The 18,492-nt window shown below is 39.0% G+C and overlaps 1 protein-coding gene across 1 annotated transcript; it reads left to right on the forward strand.

The window, feature by feature from the left end:
• The first annotated feature begins 1,572 nt into the window (after window positions 1-1,572).
• On the forward strand, window positions 1,573-17,931 carry LOC115678731 (transportin MOS14). Its single transcript, XM_030602149.2, has 27 exons — window positions 1,573-2,038; window positions 3,531-3,608; window positions 3,763-3,825; window positions 4,123-4,170; window positions 4,269-4,415; window positions 5,605-5,736; window positions 6,284-6,324; window positions 6,762-6,853; window positions 7,600-7,727; window positions 8,567-8,642; window positions 8,820-8,940; window positions 9,027-9,126; window positions 10,372-10,453; window positions 11,947-12,029; window positions 12,956-13,075; window positions 13,780-13,831; window positions 14,035-14,190; window positions 14,352-14,469; window positions 14,573-14,654; window positions 14,731-14,819; window positions 14,911-14,985; window positions 15,088-15,142; window positions 15,499-15,618; window positions 15,702-15,794; window positions 15,879-16,024; window positions 16,984-17,161; window positions 17,269-17,931. The coding sequence occupies exons 1-27, from the start codon at window positions 1,916-1,918 to the stop codon at window positions 17,548-17,550; spliced, it is 2,880 nt and encodes a 959-aa protein (XP_030458009.1). The 5' UTR covers window positions 1,573-1,915; the 3' UTR covers window positions 17,551-17,931.
• The last annotated feature ends 561 nt before the right edge of the window (window positions 17,932-18,492 follow it).

Genomic DNA, 18,492 nt, shown 5'->3' on the forward strand with positions numbered 1-18,492 from the left:
ATAAAAACTTGAGCATTGTCAATCTTTATTTTAGATGATGATTACAAAATCAGTCATAATTTATTATAAAGATGCCAATTTAATTTTAAACTTTTCGATTTTTTTAATGCAACTCTAAACCTTTTCGCAAAATTTCAATGTAATCTTTTGACCAATTAGGAGTGATCCGTTCTTGAGCAGTCCAGTTCACGCCCAAGCATCGGGAATCGGACCGGTTCCCGGGTGGGCCGATGGAATATTTTTTTTTTTTCAATGTTGAAATAAGGTAACGGAAGGGAAGAAAATGGCCAAGCGATTCATGATGGAGCCCTTCATCTTTGATCAAAAAGACGAATTGGGCAAGAGGCATGAATGAGACGTACGAAGACGGTTGAGGCGGGCACTTGACAAAGTTACAAAAAAAACAAAGAGTGAGAGTCGATGAGATGCGAGACAATGAATAGCAAAAATTCGAAGACAAGATAAAAAAAAAAAATCGAAATGGTGTATAGAGAGTGGCAAAAAAAATACAGCATTTTACCTTGATGAGATGTGAGACAGAGAGTGAGAGTCGAGCGGCCAAAACAGAGCAAGAGAGGGAGGCGAGAGTTGATTGAGAGAGTGAGACTGCTTGAGGGAGGCAAGTCATGATAGTTGAGCTAGAGTGAGACTGCAGATTAGGGTTTTGTTTAGATTTGAGAAAGGAAACAACTACTATGGCGGGAAAGAGGGTACTTGAGCCTAGAGGGTCTTTTAGTTTTTTAAAATTTTATAGAATTTCAAGAATATAAAATAAATAGTCGATTCGGATGGTCCGTGTGGGCGGTTCCACACATAAACTTAGGAACTAGATCGAAAACTACTGGTTCCAATTTTTTATAATCGAGAACCAGACCGATGCTTCCGAGAACTGCCTAGAACCGGCTGGTTTGGTCCAATTCGGATGCTTCCTGATCCGATCGATCCATTTTGCTCGCGCTACACCCAATTGCTGATAGAAATTGCTTATATGATTCCGGTCATTGCCGGCCGTCTTATAAGATATGCTGACGTGGGCAGCTTTACTCAAAATGAATTGGCTATTAAGTCGTGAAAAGATTTAAGAGTACATTGTCAGAATTAAAAAGGTCATCCTTGTAATGATTCGCGGATCGAACCGTCTTCTTCGCCGAAGAAGTGAGAAAAAAATGGCCCAAGAAAGCAAGAAATGATGAGGGGATTCAATTCGTGTCTTATTGCTGAGAAAGGATGCAAGGAACCGGGACAACCTAGTCCCAGCTGGAAAAAGATCAAATCAGAGCGAAAAAAAAACAAGTAAAAACTAAAACACAAAAAAAAAAAGCGCCTCGCCAAAAAAGATTTTGTCCGAAACGGAGGAGCGGCTACGATCGTCCCCGCTCCCACGATCTCCCGGCCGACGTTGCGCATCCGGAGGCGGCGGGGCCCAGCCGTCCACCGATCCGCCCAATCGCGAGACGGTCTTTACCGTGGTCCCGCGGGGGCACCGGAACGAAACCCGGGTGCGGAGCTTCCAGGCTCAGGAGAGAGGAAAAAAAAAATCAAATTTTTGATCAGATCAAACGATTGAGTGTAAACCCTCTCTCTCTCTCTTCTTTCTCTCTCCTCGCCATCCCTGCCAATCAAACGCTCTAGAAAGACGGCCCCCCGAAAAGCTTCGTCTTTCTCTCTCTATCTCTCTACGGACGGGCGCCAAAAACCCCTTTTGATCTCGAGAAATCTCTCCTCAATCACCAGCGGAGTTCATCGATTCGCAGATGCTCGTGAGTCCGTAAAACCCTAGTAGCAAATTCGAAGGGCAGGAGGCGCCGTCAATCACCCCCCCCGCCGGTCCCTCCCTCCGCCGGAGCTGCCGCGAATTTCGGGGGATTTCAAGGGCGTGGGGGAGCGAGCCGAGCGGAGCGCCGCCGGAGCCCCGATGGAGCTCCAGAACACGGTGAAGGAGGCGCTGAACGCGCTGTACCATCATCCCGACGACGCCGTGCGTATGCAGGCCGACCGGTGGCTCCAGGACTTCCAGCACACCATCGACGCCTGGCAGGTATTGAATCGTTTCGGTGGGGGGAGGGGAGGAGGGGGTGGGGGGCGGATTGCTTGGAGCGACGAGAGAAGTTCGAGATTCGTTGCGGTCTTTGGTTTTTTTTTGGCTCGCGCCTTTCTCGGTGGGATTAGATCAATGGGCTCGCGGTCGGATGCTTGGGCTCGCGGTATCGGTCTCTCGGATTGTTCCGCGTAATGTCTACGTAGTGCTTTGAAGTCTGCCATACAAGTTTAAATGCTCAAGATGCCTGCTGCACCACGTAAGGTGTTGGAAAGAGAGCTCGATTCTAGTTTCTGAATTTCGGCATTGTGGTTCGTGGTGTGGTTTGTGATCAATCAGTGCTTGTAGCTACCGGATAACTGTGCTGATCCTAGTACTAGGAATCGTTGGCCTTGAGGAACAAGGAAAGAGCGATAAAGTGGGGACAGCCTCACATTTGGGACTTCCATTTTCATGAAAAAAACTTGTGTTTGCGCAAAACCTTTTATTCTTCCGCGGAACCTTCAAGTGGCAGTAGATGCAATCTTGAAGCCTCGGGACTTTACTGAATATCACAATGAATACAAGTGTTTATCTTCAACTGTCATGCAACCGATTTTACTAAAATACTGCTAAGACTCCAACAGGCTTAAACAAGCTGACTACTATCTTCTGGATGTCGCTACACGTGAAACCTATGCAAACATTGCTTGGTCCATGATTTGGCATGCACCAAAGTCCCCTCCCCTCGAAACCTTTGTCCAAGAGGGTGTGTGCTGCCATGGAGAAGATACAAGGACCACAATAAAATGCATTGATAAAACTAACTGGTGGAACCAAAACATGTTCCATTTTCCGTCATCTAATTCAAAGCTTGATTTTGTACTATAGGTTTGGGAGGAAAATGGCTTTCTTAGACCTCCATCAACTGACTTTGTCAGAAAGATGTTCATTCACCACTTGGATATCTGTGCATCCAAATTTCATTTTTACAATATCAGAGGAAGGCATATAATCGACTTTTTCCAACTTCATTATTGGGCTTTATTTCACTAATTTTCCCTCAACTACCAGCTCAACTAGTTCCTCCTCAGGACTTTGTATTAATGATGGGGCGTCTTGTGACATGGCAATTCAGTTGTTTCTTTCATTTGTCACAGGGAACAAAACAGAATCCTTCAGTTCAGCTCGTAAAAAATCCAATTCACATCAAGTTGCTGACCTCTTCTTGGAAATGAGAACTCGATGGTGAATGTACCATTGTCATGCAGCCAAATCTAACAAATATAGCTGAGACTCCGACAGACTTCAATAAAATGTCTACGAACTAAAATTGGGACATCTATTCATGTAAAAAACGCATGAACTGAATAAATCTGCATGCATACACTGGAGCTTGGTCTGCTTCGTATGAAAGTGGATTTGTTATTCTTTTGATAAAGGAAAACCACAGTCTGCAACTAGTTTATAATTGTGGAACTTTAAGTCTTGTTCATTTCTTCTGTCTGCACAGGTGGCTGACAATTTGCTGCATGATCCAACAAGTAATTTAGAAACCTTGATATTTTGTTCCCAGACCCTTCGGAGCAAGGTAATTTACCACACTTCGGACAAGACATGGGTCATGGAATTTTAATTTCACGAGCAACAATGTTAAGAAGGCCAGGCTTCAAATTCTGGGGTTGTGACGAGCACGTTATTCTATCTGCATTCTGACTTTTAATGACTTTTGTGGTTCTCAATAGGTACAACGAGATTTTGAGGAACTTCCTTCTGAAGCATTTCGTCCACTGAGGGATTCGTTAAATGTAAGTGGATATTGTATAAAAAGATTGAACATGGTAAAACAAATACTGATATAAAATTAGACATTTGAGTAAGTGAAATTAGTCTAAAGGCTGGAAAAAATGCTATGGAATTTTAATTTGGAAGTCAGAAAAGAAAATTATGCTATATAAATTAATGATATATCTTGTGCTATCTGGAGAATTCTGGTATCGTTAGGTACGTATGATGACAGCATCAAACAAGAACATGTTCAAGTATCGACCCGTTAGAACTTTTTCTAATACATATGGCTATTCTTTTTGCCCCCTGCTTTGCAGAACTTACTAAAAAAGTTCCACAAGGGCCCTCCCAAAGTTAGAACTCAGGTATTGATTACAAGTTACGTTTGTCAATCATTCTCATTTGTTTTCCATTAACAGTATGGTATTAAGGGCTATTGTGCTTAATCTTCCTGGCCTTCTAGATTAGTATTGCGGTCGCTGCATTGGCTGTGCATGTCCCTGCTGAAGACTGGGGGGATGGTGGTATCGTGAATTGGCTGAGGGATGAGATGAATTCTCATCCTGAATATGTGCCAGGATTTTTGGAGCTGCTCACAGTACTTCCAGAGGTATATGTATTCCTGTTTGGATAATTTTTTTGCTGAGCCTTATTATTCTTTTGCCTCATTATACAAGTTATTTACCTTGATGGTTTCTCTGCTAGAATTATGAAATCATTGGCCATGTGAATAGGATATGGAGATAATTTAAGTTTTCTAAGGATATGGAAATGTTTGCATGTAACTTGATTGAGGTGTCTATTGTCTTCTCCGGTTCAGAGGGCTTTTGTGTGTTCACACTTGGAGTTTATACTGTAGAAGGCATTACTTAAATTGATAGAGATGGACTTTCTTTGCCCTTTCTTTACATTTGTAATTGCTGCCATACTCTTCTAGTGCCTCTTTAGTCATGCAATCCCCTAAAGTTTCCTTTTCCCAAACTTACTTATCTGTTATTGGTGTCCTTGTGGCTATCACTTTGTGAGACTGTCTAGGATAGTGCAACATATCCAGGTCATATGCCTGGAACAAAAACTGTTGAGTAATCCTTTTGAATCCCAACCAGTTTTTCCTCTCTAACCAATAACATTTGGTCAGTAGAAGGGAATGTGGGACCTTTATTAGATGAAAGAGAGAGATTTAAATTATTCAATTGAAACCTGAAAATTTTTATCTTTACCGGGAGTAATGTTTGATCATTACACCCTCACAACTCTTGTTGGAAAGATCAGTTGTAGATTGTGCTTTTTTTTCTTTGTGATGCACGTCCTTTAGTCAAATGATTCGAGTTAATTGAAGTGGTGAATCAAAGTGCTTGGATCTCATGTTTATGCACCAAGGTGGATGGATCATAATATATAGATATCATTAACGTGAAAAATTTGGCAACACAATTGGGCTTTGGAAGACTTGGACAGCAAAATGTTGTTTGTTTGAAATGGAATAATTACTGTAGGACCAAAGAGTTCCGTGAAGATATATTAATGAGCTTAATATGATGTATACCATCAGAATTAGGACTAATTGAAAGTGTTTATATGTAATTTGTTTCGTTTTTGTAGGAATAATCACATCCTAGTGAACATTCTAGATATAATTGCACTGCTTTGGTGTAGGTGAGGATCTGATTAGTATCAAGCCCAGAAATTTGCTTTTTTGAATGGAAAGAAGGGCAGAGGAAAATTTCTCCTTTGACATGACTACTCTTCGGGATCTATCACTTTTATGTCATTTATATGGCGTGTTTAATTATGCTCAGGAGGTTACAAACTACAAGATAGCCGCTCGTCCAGAAAGGCGCCGACAATTTGAGAAGGAGCTCTCATCTCAAATGGAAGTCGCTCTAAGTATCTTGACCGCTTGTTTGAATGTTAACGAAGTTAGAGAGCAGGTAAGATACATTCAACATAATTTCCCTTTGTCGTACTGTCCTTATTGGATGTATGCTATCATTTTAGTGTTGGTGCGAGGTTATATATAATATTTACCACATGTTTAAATATGCAATTACTAAGGATGTTATATAATTATGTTATATCAGCTAGGTTCGCATGTCCCCTCATCAAGGCATTTTTGCATGTTTCTGAATAGTGATAGTATGGCTAATTTTGTAAGGTTTTATTTCTTACTATAGTGAATTGTGTTTTCTAGATGTTATTTGTTACGAAGTGCAGTATGTGAATTGCCAAAAGCAGTTTTTAGATGGTTGTAATGTTTAAATGAAAGAATTTGGTGCCTGGGAAAATAATCTTAGCATGTGGATATTTTTTCTTTGTAACTCTCCTAAATCACACTGCATCTGCTTTTTATCTCAAGAGCAAAATACTTCATGGTAATTCACTAATCTCTCCGACTCTTGGTTCCCTGCACTTACCTTCATTGTCCTTGTTTTTATGTATCTAGCCGTTCTCCATGAATTTTATTTCACTGTTGTTCAGGTTCTTGAGGCATTTGCGTCTTGGCTTCGACTAAGAAACGGGTATGCATATCTACTTTGATGGTTGCGCTTACACATTTATCCCTGCCCCACGAACTACACTAGTGCAATTACGAGTAGCAAACATCAACTTATTGAAGCGCGCACATAAATAAATTTATATCCGGTGCTCGGAAAATATGCTGTCCTCCTTGAGCTAGGTCATGGGTCTCTAAGCAGCTATGATGTTTTCTGCAACTCCTAAAGTAGACTTCTTCTATGTGTCTACATAACCATGGCGTCGTATGAAAGCATTCCGTTCTGTTCTTCTTTGTTATTATATTTCCTTATGTTGTGCTAAATGATTTTTTTTTTATTTAATGACAATTTCATGAAATTTCCTCGGTTGGCTCTTGAGCCAATGTATGACTTTTATTAGCTTTCTGAGTAGGAAAATGTATACGTCTTTACTGGTACTTACTGAGTACTCTTTGTTTCAGGCTACCAGGGTCGATGCTTGCGTCTCACCCTTTAGTACTTACTGCTCTCTCAGGCTTGACCTCAGAACTACTTTCAGAGGCATCTGTGAATGGTATTTTGATTAGGAAAAGTGGGAAGCTTGAGAATTTTCTATTATGGAATTCACTTTCTAGTTATTCAACCTTCTTTACCTTCTTGCAGTTTCCTAGCTCAACCTTTTAGTGTGGGTCTCCGTGCATTACTGTGTTTTCTTCCTTTTTCGCTTCACTCTGTTTTTGTGTTTTCGGTTGAGGGAGAGGGGACCCTGAGATCATGTGATACGTTAGTGACTGGTGATTGGATTTGCTAGCGCACAGGAGTGAACCTCCTAATTTGTCTATCGTGGATGTGACTAATCAATCGGGTTCAGGTCACAAGAATCTTGGAACATTTGTAGTTCATAAAACGGGAAATTTGAAGTGTCCAAGTCATCCTTTTTTGGTATGCTTTGAATATACATGTCATCCTTGATTTTAGACTGCCGTATAGTAATGAGAGACAAGCAACTTGAGACCAAATAGCTAGGGTTTTTTGTTTTATTTCCTCCGTTTATGCTGTACAATATAGAAAACCAATATAATATTGTAAATTGTATATGGAGTTTCTACTCATAAGCATAACTATTTCAGATGTCGAGACTTCTCTATGGTGTTCTTGTACTTGCAGTCCCGTTACTGGAGTACATGTTGTTTAAAAGAGCTTTAACTTTTGGATATTGAAATTTACTGCTGAAATTTGGTGTTCTTGTGTATATCACTCTTACTTTGTTAGGTTTTTGATATTATGCTATGCTTCTTATATATTTTGTCATGCATGCAGTTGTATCAGAATTGATTCACTTAACAGCAGCAGGAAGTTCTGGTGGGGTCGCTGTACAGATGCCTCTGATTCAAGTTATTGTGCCTCAAGTTATGAGTCTAAAATCACAGCTCAGAGATCCTTCAAAGGTAATAAATCATTGTGCTTTCAAACTTTTGCCCTCAGCTGCAGGTTGAGTAGCCTTATTGACTTATGGGTTCTCAGGAAAAGAAAAATGGGCCTATTTTTTCAATAGTGGTAGAACTCTTATTGATGTTTTTTAATTGACTGACTTGTTGCATCGGTATGAACCCTTTGGCACGCATTAACAAATTTTGCTTGTCATAAGGGGACAAAATGGTGGTTATGAGCAAGTTGAAACAGTTCTTCAGAGGGGCATGGTTGTCATTGTTACTAAGTTAGTTGTGGGCTGTCACTTTTTACTGAGCATTATTATTGTGTCTATATATCCCCTTATCTTTTATGATGATTTGGAGAATCCAGTATTCCTTTGGAGAGACCTGACGTGATGTGTCCTACCATCATCAATTAGGTAGATTTTTGGGTGGGGCTGACTTCTTGGCAGTGAGTAGTCGCAGAATCAGCTGACACAATAGGGAATGTTAGAACCACTAGACTTGTTTATACTGTAATGACAACTGCATCATATATGTCTTTTATAGCTTGAATTGTTGGTGCACATACCCCATTTTTTGGAAACTGTCAAAGGACCTTTTCAGAGATCCTATCATATACTGTCTCTAGTTTACAAGATCTCCGAATAATTTTGTCTATCATCATGTCTTTCCACCCGATATCTGTAACAAGGGATTGTCTCCATTATATTCTTCTTGGCTAAAACCAAGTTGATTTGCTAATATACCAACATAATATTTAAATGCTAAATATGGTTCATTTTCTCTTGATATTTAGCCCAAGTCTGCTGCTTCCTGACTGGTGTTTCTTTTGCATGTGTTTCTGCTATCAGGATGAGGAAGATGTAAAAGCCATCGCTCGTCTCTTTGCTGATATGGGTGATTCATATGTTGAACTGATTGCAACTGGTCCGTACCTGTGCCATATTTATACCTACATGCCATCACTTAACTGCATTGCTTTTGCTTTATGCAGGACCTTTGGGAATTGATACTTTTTTATGTTTATAATTAATAATTTTATTACAAAGTACGTGTTCTTGGGTAAAATCTGTTCTATTAATTTGATACATCTTGCCTGTTCAGGTTCTGAAGAATCAATGCTAATAGTGCACGCTTTGCTGGAAGTTGCTTCTCACCCTGAATTCAATATTGCATCAATGACATTTAACTTTTGGCACAATCTTCAGGTTAACTTGACCAGAAGGTAAATCTTTTTGGAGATCTCTCAAATCTTGATTTATTTATGCGAAGTTGAAGATTTATTTTCAAGTTATCATTTTGCTTTAATAGGGACTCTTATGCTTCATTACCAAATGAAGCTACAATTGAAGCTGAAAGAAACCGCAGGCTACATATTTTTCGGTTAGCCTATGAATCACTCGTTTCTCTGGTAAGTCTTCTAGTTAGGATGGTTTGAATATGCCAATCTCTGCATAAACTTTAGAAGTGTGCTTTAGTCATGGTTCTCCATATTAGGGATGTTGATTCAAAGTCCTCATTTGGGTTGCTAAAAACTATGGCACTGTTAGTATAAATGCATTGCATTATGTTGAAGTTAGGTAATTGTTAAGATTTAGAATATAATCTGTGCCATTCTCGAATAACTTGAACTTTTACCGAAACAGTTGTGCTCTCGATTTCAATATAGTGTAAAGCGAGGCTTCTCAAGTTTTATTCCTCATACCTTTATTTCATCCATTATCGGTATCCTCTCTTTATACACGATATGCTTCAACAATTCTTTCGTCAACATGTATCAGATTTTCACATTGGGGCTATTGTTAATCTACTGGTCTTTGATTGAGGGGGATGGGTATTCAGGTGGGTGGTTTTGGGGCGCGTGTATTCTGCTTGTGTAACGATGTTGTATCCATGTGCACTGGTTGTAAACCGCTGGAATCTGGACAAGATGAAGCGATATTCATGGTTGTTCACTCAGTTGCTTTTTCCGAAAGATCTACTTTTGCTTTTGTCATGCTTCTACTAACATGAGATTTATAACTGTCAAGAATAGCTTTCACATTCTCTGAATCAGATAGTGTTACATGTAAGAAAGATAATTTCTTGACTGATTTAAATTTACAATTTGTTCTTTCTGGTAAATTTTGCAGCAGGAAATATTCTCTTTTCTCCTGTTCTTGGGAGATTTAGCAGAGATAATTTACTGATACCTCATGCATCTTCTAATACTTTTTTGCTTATTATTTTATAAAGTAGCATTCACGAATGATGCCTATCGAGTACTTTCAGCCTCCATGGGTGTCTGATAAGATTCGGGTCATCTCAGTCACTGCCTAGGTCATGATAGTATGCTACTGATCTCTGATGATATGCTTGGGTATCCTCCCTCTTAGTTGGTTGTTTGAAAGAATGCTACTTATACCAGCCACTGAAGACTGCGACCTGCTGTCGCATGTCCCAATTGTTGTAATTGGAGATGTCTCTCATCATTTTACTTATTTATCACTGGATGTTGAAAAATTATATAAGGTTTGAAGAAATATTATTTGGTTAAAAGTGTTCATGACTGACAATCAGCCTGAGCAGAAGAGATGGGGAGTTGGAGACATTGACTTTTCCATCATGTCATGCATTGTCTGAGCAAGTTGAGATGTCTTCAATTATTCTTTTGCAGGTGAGCTTTCGGGTTCAGTATCCACATGACTATCGAGACCTTTCACAAGAGGACCTCAGGGAATTTAAGCATACTAGATTTGGTAAGCCTAAAGCACTCTTGCATGTTTGAGAATGGAACTGTTTCTACTTGTTCCTATTGATGCATGTCAGAAGCTTGCAACAGATTATCTCCATATTAATCAGATGTTTTAAGGAAGTAAACCTTATGTCTCGACCAGTATAGTGAAAATCTCGATTTGACTCGGAAGATCATATGATTATATGAGCCAAATCATGGGAATCGTGTCAAATTGCATAAAAATATGCAGCGGAGTGAATCAGGTGAATCCCGAGTCAACTCAATTAAATTGCTAAAATCACGAGTCAACTTGGTTTGACTCGGTGGACCCTTTTTCTTGCTGCCTGTGTGGTTTCAAGGTTGGAATTGGGCCTCTTGAAGCCCATAAGCAAAGGCAGACAATTAGTTATTTAAGTTAAACGGCGAGTTTCACCCTTTCACTAATGCCTTGACTTAAACACAATAAGAAAAATAATAGAACAGAAAGTTCTCTTTTGGTTACGTTTTATGCTCTTTTTAGCAAAAGAATGAGCTCTCTTCCTTGTGTCTCTCTGTTCATTGTTCAACATTTCAAGAACTCGAACAAAGCAGCAAGCTTACAAAATTATACTAGGAAAGATACAATTATCATGGTACATGAAAAAAGACACCATGATATCATATGTAACTTAATTATTCAAGATAATGCCACCAAAGAGCTAAAAAAATTTAAACCCATTCGAGAAATAATTGTATGTTAAGATGTCGACATACAATTATTTCTCGAATGGGTTTAAATTTTTTTAGCTCTTTGGTGGTATTATCTTGAATAATTGAGTTATATATGATATCATGGTGTCTTTTTTCATGCACCATGGCATGGTTAGTGGAGCTGATACTATGAGAATGGTATCATTTAATTTGTTTCTATTGATCAAACTTTGTTTTGGAGCTTTATGATCAATATGTATGGTGACATTTAAGATATCCTGTCACTACTTATATAACGATTTTATAAATTAGATCTTAGAATCCCATTTTAAGGGGCCATCACTGATCCTAGTTAAGCAAGCGGGTTTAACTACCTTGGTCTTGACTTAGATTGCTTTAATTCAAGAATAGTTGTTGCTGTTAATTACATTTGCTGCATTCGATGATTTTGTGGGCTTACTCTTTCTATTTGTCTCTTTAGACCAGTGTTTTTGCTACTATCATGTCTGATCAACATTTCAAACCCTATTCTTCATCTCTTGACATTTTTTTTTCAGTTTCTTTCTGCATTTTGCCTTTGGCCATTTGCTTCTAAATGTCCACTGCTCAAATCTTTAAACTATGTTTCTGTAAGAACAGCTTCCATGTTTGATATGACTTTAGTTGCTGTAAGTATGACATGTCGAAAGAGTCTCTGCAGTAAGTGAGATGAAAAATGGCTGCAAACTTTGTTCTTCCTTGAAATGAATACCATTTTCTGTAAATCTGTATCATAATCCAGGACCTCGCACCTGCTGTTCCTAATGAAATTCTGGTTTTTATTAGCTGTTGCGGATGTATTGATCGATGCGGCATCAATTTTGGGGGGTGACACTACTCTGAAGATTCTTTATGTGAAGCTCATGGAGGTGTGTACGTAATATAATAACTAGTTATGTTCGCTTCCATCACTTTCAGTGGGTGATATGTATTTGTGCCGTGTCAGATTGAATGTTTTGTCTTTTGGAGGGCTAAAGCAAGTACTATCCTTCGTCTGGAGATGCTGGCCTTACATTCAAATTTCCTTGAACTTATTCAGCCTTGATCAGCCATTTTTGCTTAAATCTCAAATGTGTTTTAAATGTTTTTCCTTGCTCTTTTCAGAAGTATAAGACTTTACTGGAGAATTAATTGTGGAAATGTCCCTAAGCTACTAAAAGTTTCAGGCATTTATTGGAAACTCTATATGCTTGAAATGATGCCATTGACATTCCTCAACCTACCCTACTACCATAATTAGCAAATTGCCAATGTTGCTTTTGCTCTGGGAGTGTTTGGAGTTTCACGATCATGACATTTTTGGTCTGATGATTTTCACTAGACATAAAAGGTTGACACATTATGGCAATAGACTCAACAAGAATATTGATCTGTTTTTCATGCAAGCATCACATGATTCTTGGCACCTGAGGATTACTCTCTACCTTGTATTTAGTTGGCTATATAGCTATGGCTTGTTATAGGTGATAGGTCCTCATGTTTTGATTTTCTAGCAAGTTACCTTTATTTACTTTCTCTTGATCAACAGGGTCTTAATTTGTGCCAACTTTTGAGTTGCTGGTTTCTTTTTATATGCTCAAGTAGTAAATTACGAGTAGTTTCTCTAGTTGTGATGATGTACAATCGATGATCCTAAACAGTGAAATCTCCTTTTCTTGGTGTAGCGTTTTTAATTGTTCAGTCTGGTAAACTAATTTTTCTAAAGTAAACCCATAATCAACAGTTTAATAGCAAGAGTAAAATAGGTCTTGAGAGTATTTTGGTGGACTTCACAATTACTTTTTCGTTGTTGAAGGCTGTAGCATGTTGTACAAATGGTGAGCAGAGCCAATGGCGTCCAGCAGAGGCTGCTTTATTTTGCATCCATGCAATATCGAATTATGTTTCAGTTGATGAAGCAGCAGTTATGCCCTCGGTATGAATGCTTTCTGATTTTTCTTCTCTCCCCTCAAAGAAACTCAAATAAAAAAGGCAGTCCTTATATCTTGACTGAGCTCAAGTTGTTATCCTTGCTGTCATGGTGAAGCTGTAGGATTGCGCGCCCTCTTTTGGTTAGTATAAAGGAAAGCAGAGCTGGTTCTCTGCTTCATGAGTTATTTGGCATTGAGCGAGCATATCATCTGAAACTGTGAAATCTCTCCTAATGATATACACACTTTTGTTCAGCAAGCTCCTTCCATGGAGCTTGACTGATGATTTCTCATAAATAGCTTGCTTGTTTATTTGGTGTCTCTACTACTCATGGTATCCTAGGTTTTTGACATAGCATACTTCACCTGAAAAACCGAGTAGTGAAAATGGAAAAGGCTGATGTTTGGTATTTTAAGAGTAAATTCTCGAAGAAGGAAAGGACAGAGTGATCTTAATGGCTGGAACAAGACATCAGTGGACTTCACAAATTTGATCCTCCTCATTGATCACTGATGACAATGAGGAGGTTTGTGCCTTGGTAGATACATCTCTGGAACTTTGAGATATCGTCTGTTTCCCTCAAATGGGTTGACAGTTTTTATATACTACCTGTTTATCAGCCTTTCCATCTTTTTTATGTTGGCTCAAATTTTGTTTGGTGTTTCTATATGACTGCTCTTGACATGTGCCTTTGTTTGCTGCTCTCAGATTATGGCTTTGCTTCCAAAGCTTCCTCAGCAGCCAGAACTCCTTCAAACTGGTAATAAATTGTTAATAGTTCGACAATTTCCTCTTTTTTCTATCATATGGAAATTGGAGCATGGGCATAAATAAATTACTTTGGGCCATAAATGGTAATTGAGGGTCTTTCATGGCTGTTGAAGGGTGGATTTGAAATATACTCGCCTTGGATCAATAGAGTTTTTTAGCTGAGTGGTGTCATATATCGCTTAAATGTTTCAGTGTGCTTGACAATTGGAGCTTATTCAAAATGGCTTGATGCTGCGTCAAGTGGACTTTCTATATTACCACTGGTCATAGATATTCTCCTGAGCGGAATGGGCACATCCGAAGATTCTGCGGCAGCTGCGGCTCTTGCATTCAGGCATCTCTGTGATGGTACGGTGCTTCTTACATTGTCAGGCTCTTTAATATTGGGTTTTATGTCTCATTTGTATACCATGCTCTCTCTCTCTCTCTCTCTCTGTGGATTGTATTCTACACATCTTTTTTTGCCTAGATATTACATGACTAAATAAGGATATCTGTACTGGTTATAGATTGTCGAAGAAAGCTCTGTGGATGTTTGGATGGCCTGTTTCATGTATATCATAGAGCAGTTAGTGGTGAATTCAAAGTCTCTGCTGACGACTCGTTGCATTTAGTTGAGGCGTTAAGGTACGCTGGTTGATTGAGAACATTTAGTTGTTGAGTTTGCTTCGTATTGTAAACTTTTGTTTGAATTCCTCACACTGATGTCTGTTCATATCCTGTCCTTCAGTGTTGTCATAACAGAGCTTCCTCCTGACCATGCAAAGAAAGCTTTAGAAGCATTATGCCTGCCTGTTGTTACGCATTTACAGGTTGGTTTCTTTCTGGTCTATGTGTTCAGGTGCCCTTCATTAAGAGTATTCTCAGCTCCTTAAATTTGAACTCCAGGAGATCATAAACCAGGGTCCAGAAGTAGTTGAGAAGAAACATGCTCGTGATTTAACCGTCCATATTGATCGGATTGCCTACATTTTTAGGTTGGTCATGAATTATGGAATTAATATTCTTTCTTCCATGTTATTTCTGCTCATGTTTCTTTCTCCTCCCTTATAACTTGATGGAAGCCAGATATGTGAATCATCCTGAAGCTGTGGCAGATGCTATTCAGAGGCTCTGGCCAATTTTCAAAGCAATCTTTGACCTGTGAGTATGCATGAATCTCTATTTTGAATAGATTCATCCTGTGGAAGGTAATTGGTTCACGACCCTTGTACGTTTTCAAGTGCTTTTGATGATTTGCTGCAGTCGTGCTTGGGACATGCGAACAATGGAATCTCTTTGCCGTGCTTGTAAATACGCTGTGAGTGTGCTAAACTATTCCGCGCTGAACTTTTGGGTGTTCATTGCTTCTGTCCATCCCTTATTAAATTTCTGGTAAACAACTTATTAACACTCATTTGGTCCACCGTCCTTATCTTTGCCTTTCACTCATCTAAAACTAGAAGTGGATCACTGCAACAAACTGGAAGAAATCAGAGGATATGACTTTGCAGTGCCTTGAATTGGCTTGCTTAAATTGTCATATTCATGTTAATAATCATGTGATAATTGCATAAGTGTGTACTATATAAAATGTTTCACTTTTGTGCAGTAGATAAGAGTTCCTGTAAATGCTGGATGCATAATTATATAATCACCATCAATTGTTTATCTCAGGTTAGAACTTCTAAGAGGTTCATGGGGATCACGATAGGTGTGATGCTGGAAGAAATACAAGGCTTATATAAACAGCACCATCAGCCTTGTTTTCTCTATCTCTCTAGTGAAGTTATTAAGGTACAGTTGCACTGTGAGCTGTGATTTGCATCATATTTATATGTGCATATATACTTAAATATGCAATAAACATTTGGATGCAGATATTTGGTTCCGATCCTTCTTGTTCGACCTATCTAAAGAATTTGATTGAAGTGCTTTTTAAGCAGACGACATGCCTTCTCCCCAACATCAAGGTATGGTTCGAATGAGTAATAAACTATGTTTCTTTCTGCAGATGAACATGTTCTGCTGACACATTTAAATCCTTAATTGTTCAGGAGTTCACTGCTAGACCAGATATAGCAGATGATTGCTTTTTATTAGCATCAAGATGCATTCGCTATTGTCCGCAGTTATTCATACCATCAGATGTATTTCCTTCCTTGGTTGATTGTTCATTGATTGGGATTACTGTTCAACACAGGTTTGGCTTCTCTCTCTCTCTCTCTATATATATATGATTTTCTTTGTATTGCTTTGGTTTTTCAGATATACTATATGCCTTTGTCATTACCAATATTTAGTGCTTGTGCAAATTTCCAAGGGGAGGAGAAGAGCAAATTCTGCCTTTGGGCTCAGTACGCTGCTCCTTTTTCTCTATCACTCCAATATCCAGTGAAAATATTTCTTGTAATGTAAGCCTGCGTACATTGGACCTAAAGTGGTCTGACCCTTTCCTGGACCCCGCGCATAGCGGGAGCTTGGCGTACCGGGCTTTCTTTTTCAGTTATCCTCATAGTCTAGGCACCTCAGGTCTTCAGCTCTCATATTTTCGTAGGGAACTTCTTAATCTCCCCACTGCTTCTGAAAGCATGCAATATCATATTTGGCACTTCAATTACTGTCACCATTTTCTGGTTTCAATTATTGCGAGTGATGTCATTTTTCAACTGAAACAAAAAAGGCTAGTCTCGCTGGGGATAAATGTGAAAAACTATTTCTTCCACTTTATTATACCACTTGATAGCGCGAAAACTCTCTCTCTCTTGTGCGAAACATTTGATCAGCGTGTAAAATCACAAGGTGTATGCGGTGTCTGGGTTCATCACCTGTTGCATGTGGTTGGACCATGTTGACTCAAAGACGATGAATATTAAATTACTGAAATCAAGTGAAAATTAAAGAGAAGAAACATAAGATGAGTAAAGGAACTCCTTTACAAGGGGAACTGCTCGAGCATCTTATGCTCCATAAGATATATTAATTGGAAGTTGGAAAGAAAGATATTATCATTTTCTCATCGTGTGCATTTTGAACACAATGTTTGTTGCTGATCATATTCACGATCTTGCATTTTGTTGTGGAATATTCTTTATTAGTGTCTATCCAGAAGGTAAGCTGTTCCTGAACCTATGATTATTTGTCAATTATGTTACCTTGTAGGGAGGCCTCGAAATCAATATTGGGCTTCTTGACCGATATATTTGATCTAGCACAATCTCCGATGGATAAGCAATACGTGTCCATCAGGGATAGTGTGATCATTCCACGAGGACCTTGCATTGCCAGAATTTTGGTGGCTTCAGTAGCCGGAGCTCTTCCGAGCTCCAGATTAGAAACGGTAAGGACTGGTTCTCTGGAGCACTTCCACGTTTTAGCGCATCGAGTTATACCTCGAAAATGAGAACCGAGACTGTTCATTTCACCCCGATCCTGCTTTTTTTCCAGGTAGCATATGCGCTATTAGCATTAACACGAGCATACGGAGTTCAGGCATTGGCGTGGGCCAAGAACGGCATCTCTCTAATTCCATCAACAGCTGTAACAGAGGTGGAGTGCGCACGGTTTCTACAAGCATTATCTGAAGCAGCATTGGGGACTGATGTCAATGCCCTGATGGTTCCTATCGAGGAGCTATCTGACGTGTGCCGAAGAAACAGGACGGTTCAAGAGATCGTGCAAGGAGCCCTGAGACCGCTTGAGCTGAACCTGGTGCCTGTATCACAGTAAGGCCTGATCGGCACGGAGTGGCCATTTTGATTAGGCCTCTCGCGTCGTGTCGGCCGTCTTGTGTATAAGGGTGTTATAAATTTTTTCTTCTTTTTTCGCATGGTGCTTTTGAGTTCACATTCTCCGATTTTTTAGGAGATTATCGCCCCCCCTTGAATGTTTTCGGATGGGATAGACCACGGTCTGTTGTATTTTTCTAGTGAGGATGTTTTGAGTGGTTTCGGTTCTTTGATTTATCCATTTTTGGGGTATAATTGTTTGTATAGAGGATTGTAATTTCTTTTCTGTGCGATAATTTACAGTGGAAAAAGAAAATTAGAAGTTGAAAGATCTCAGGTGCATTTTCTTTAAGCATGTGCTCTGGGAATTCTGATTGAGGAACCGTTGGCCTTTTTGTGAGCATGCATTGCTTTGACTTTTTAAATTTTTGTAAACCATGTAGCCTTGACAATTTGATTCTTAGTGCAGGAAGCTAAAAATGTTTTGAAATGTAAGTCCCATTAATTTCTTGAAACTATTTTTTTTTCGTACCAATTTCGAATTTTTGAGTGAAAATCGTAAGTAGAAAAGACTAAGCGGGTTTTCGGTCTTTTCAAGAGTTGAAATCGGTTATTTGAAATCGCGAAAATAAGGCATTGTGCATGGGTGCATGCCAGTAAAATATTTTTGTGATTATTAACTTTTGCTAGTAGTCTACCGATTAATTAGGGACTTGCATTGGGAAATTGTCTCGCTTTTTTGATTGTCTGAACTAATAGTACATCCATGTCTATGTTTTCTTTTACAAATCATATGTAAACAAATCAAATGTGAGTATGTCACAATGCCGGAGGAGGTGCAAAGGAATCAGTGGAAGGGAGGTCATTTTCTCAAAAACGGGCTTGAGGCGGATTATATTTAAAATAAGAAATCTAAGGTGGCTAAGTTAATCTCAAATAAAGT

The sequence above is a fragment of the Syzygium oleosum genome, unplaced genomic scaffold (assembly GCF_021117445.2).
Source record: "Syzygium oleosum isolate NSW1041296 unplaced genomic scaffold, Sole_v2.1 Sole_v2.17, whole genome shotgun sequence".
NCBI lineage: Eukaryota > Viridiplantae > Streptophyta > Magnoliopsida > Myrtales > Myrtaceae > Syzygium > Syzygium oleosum.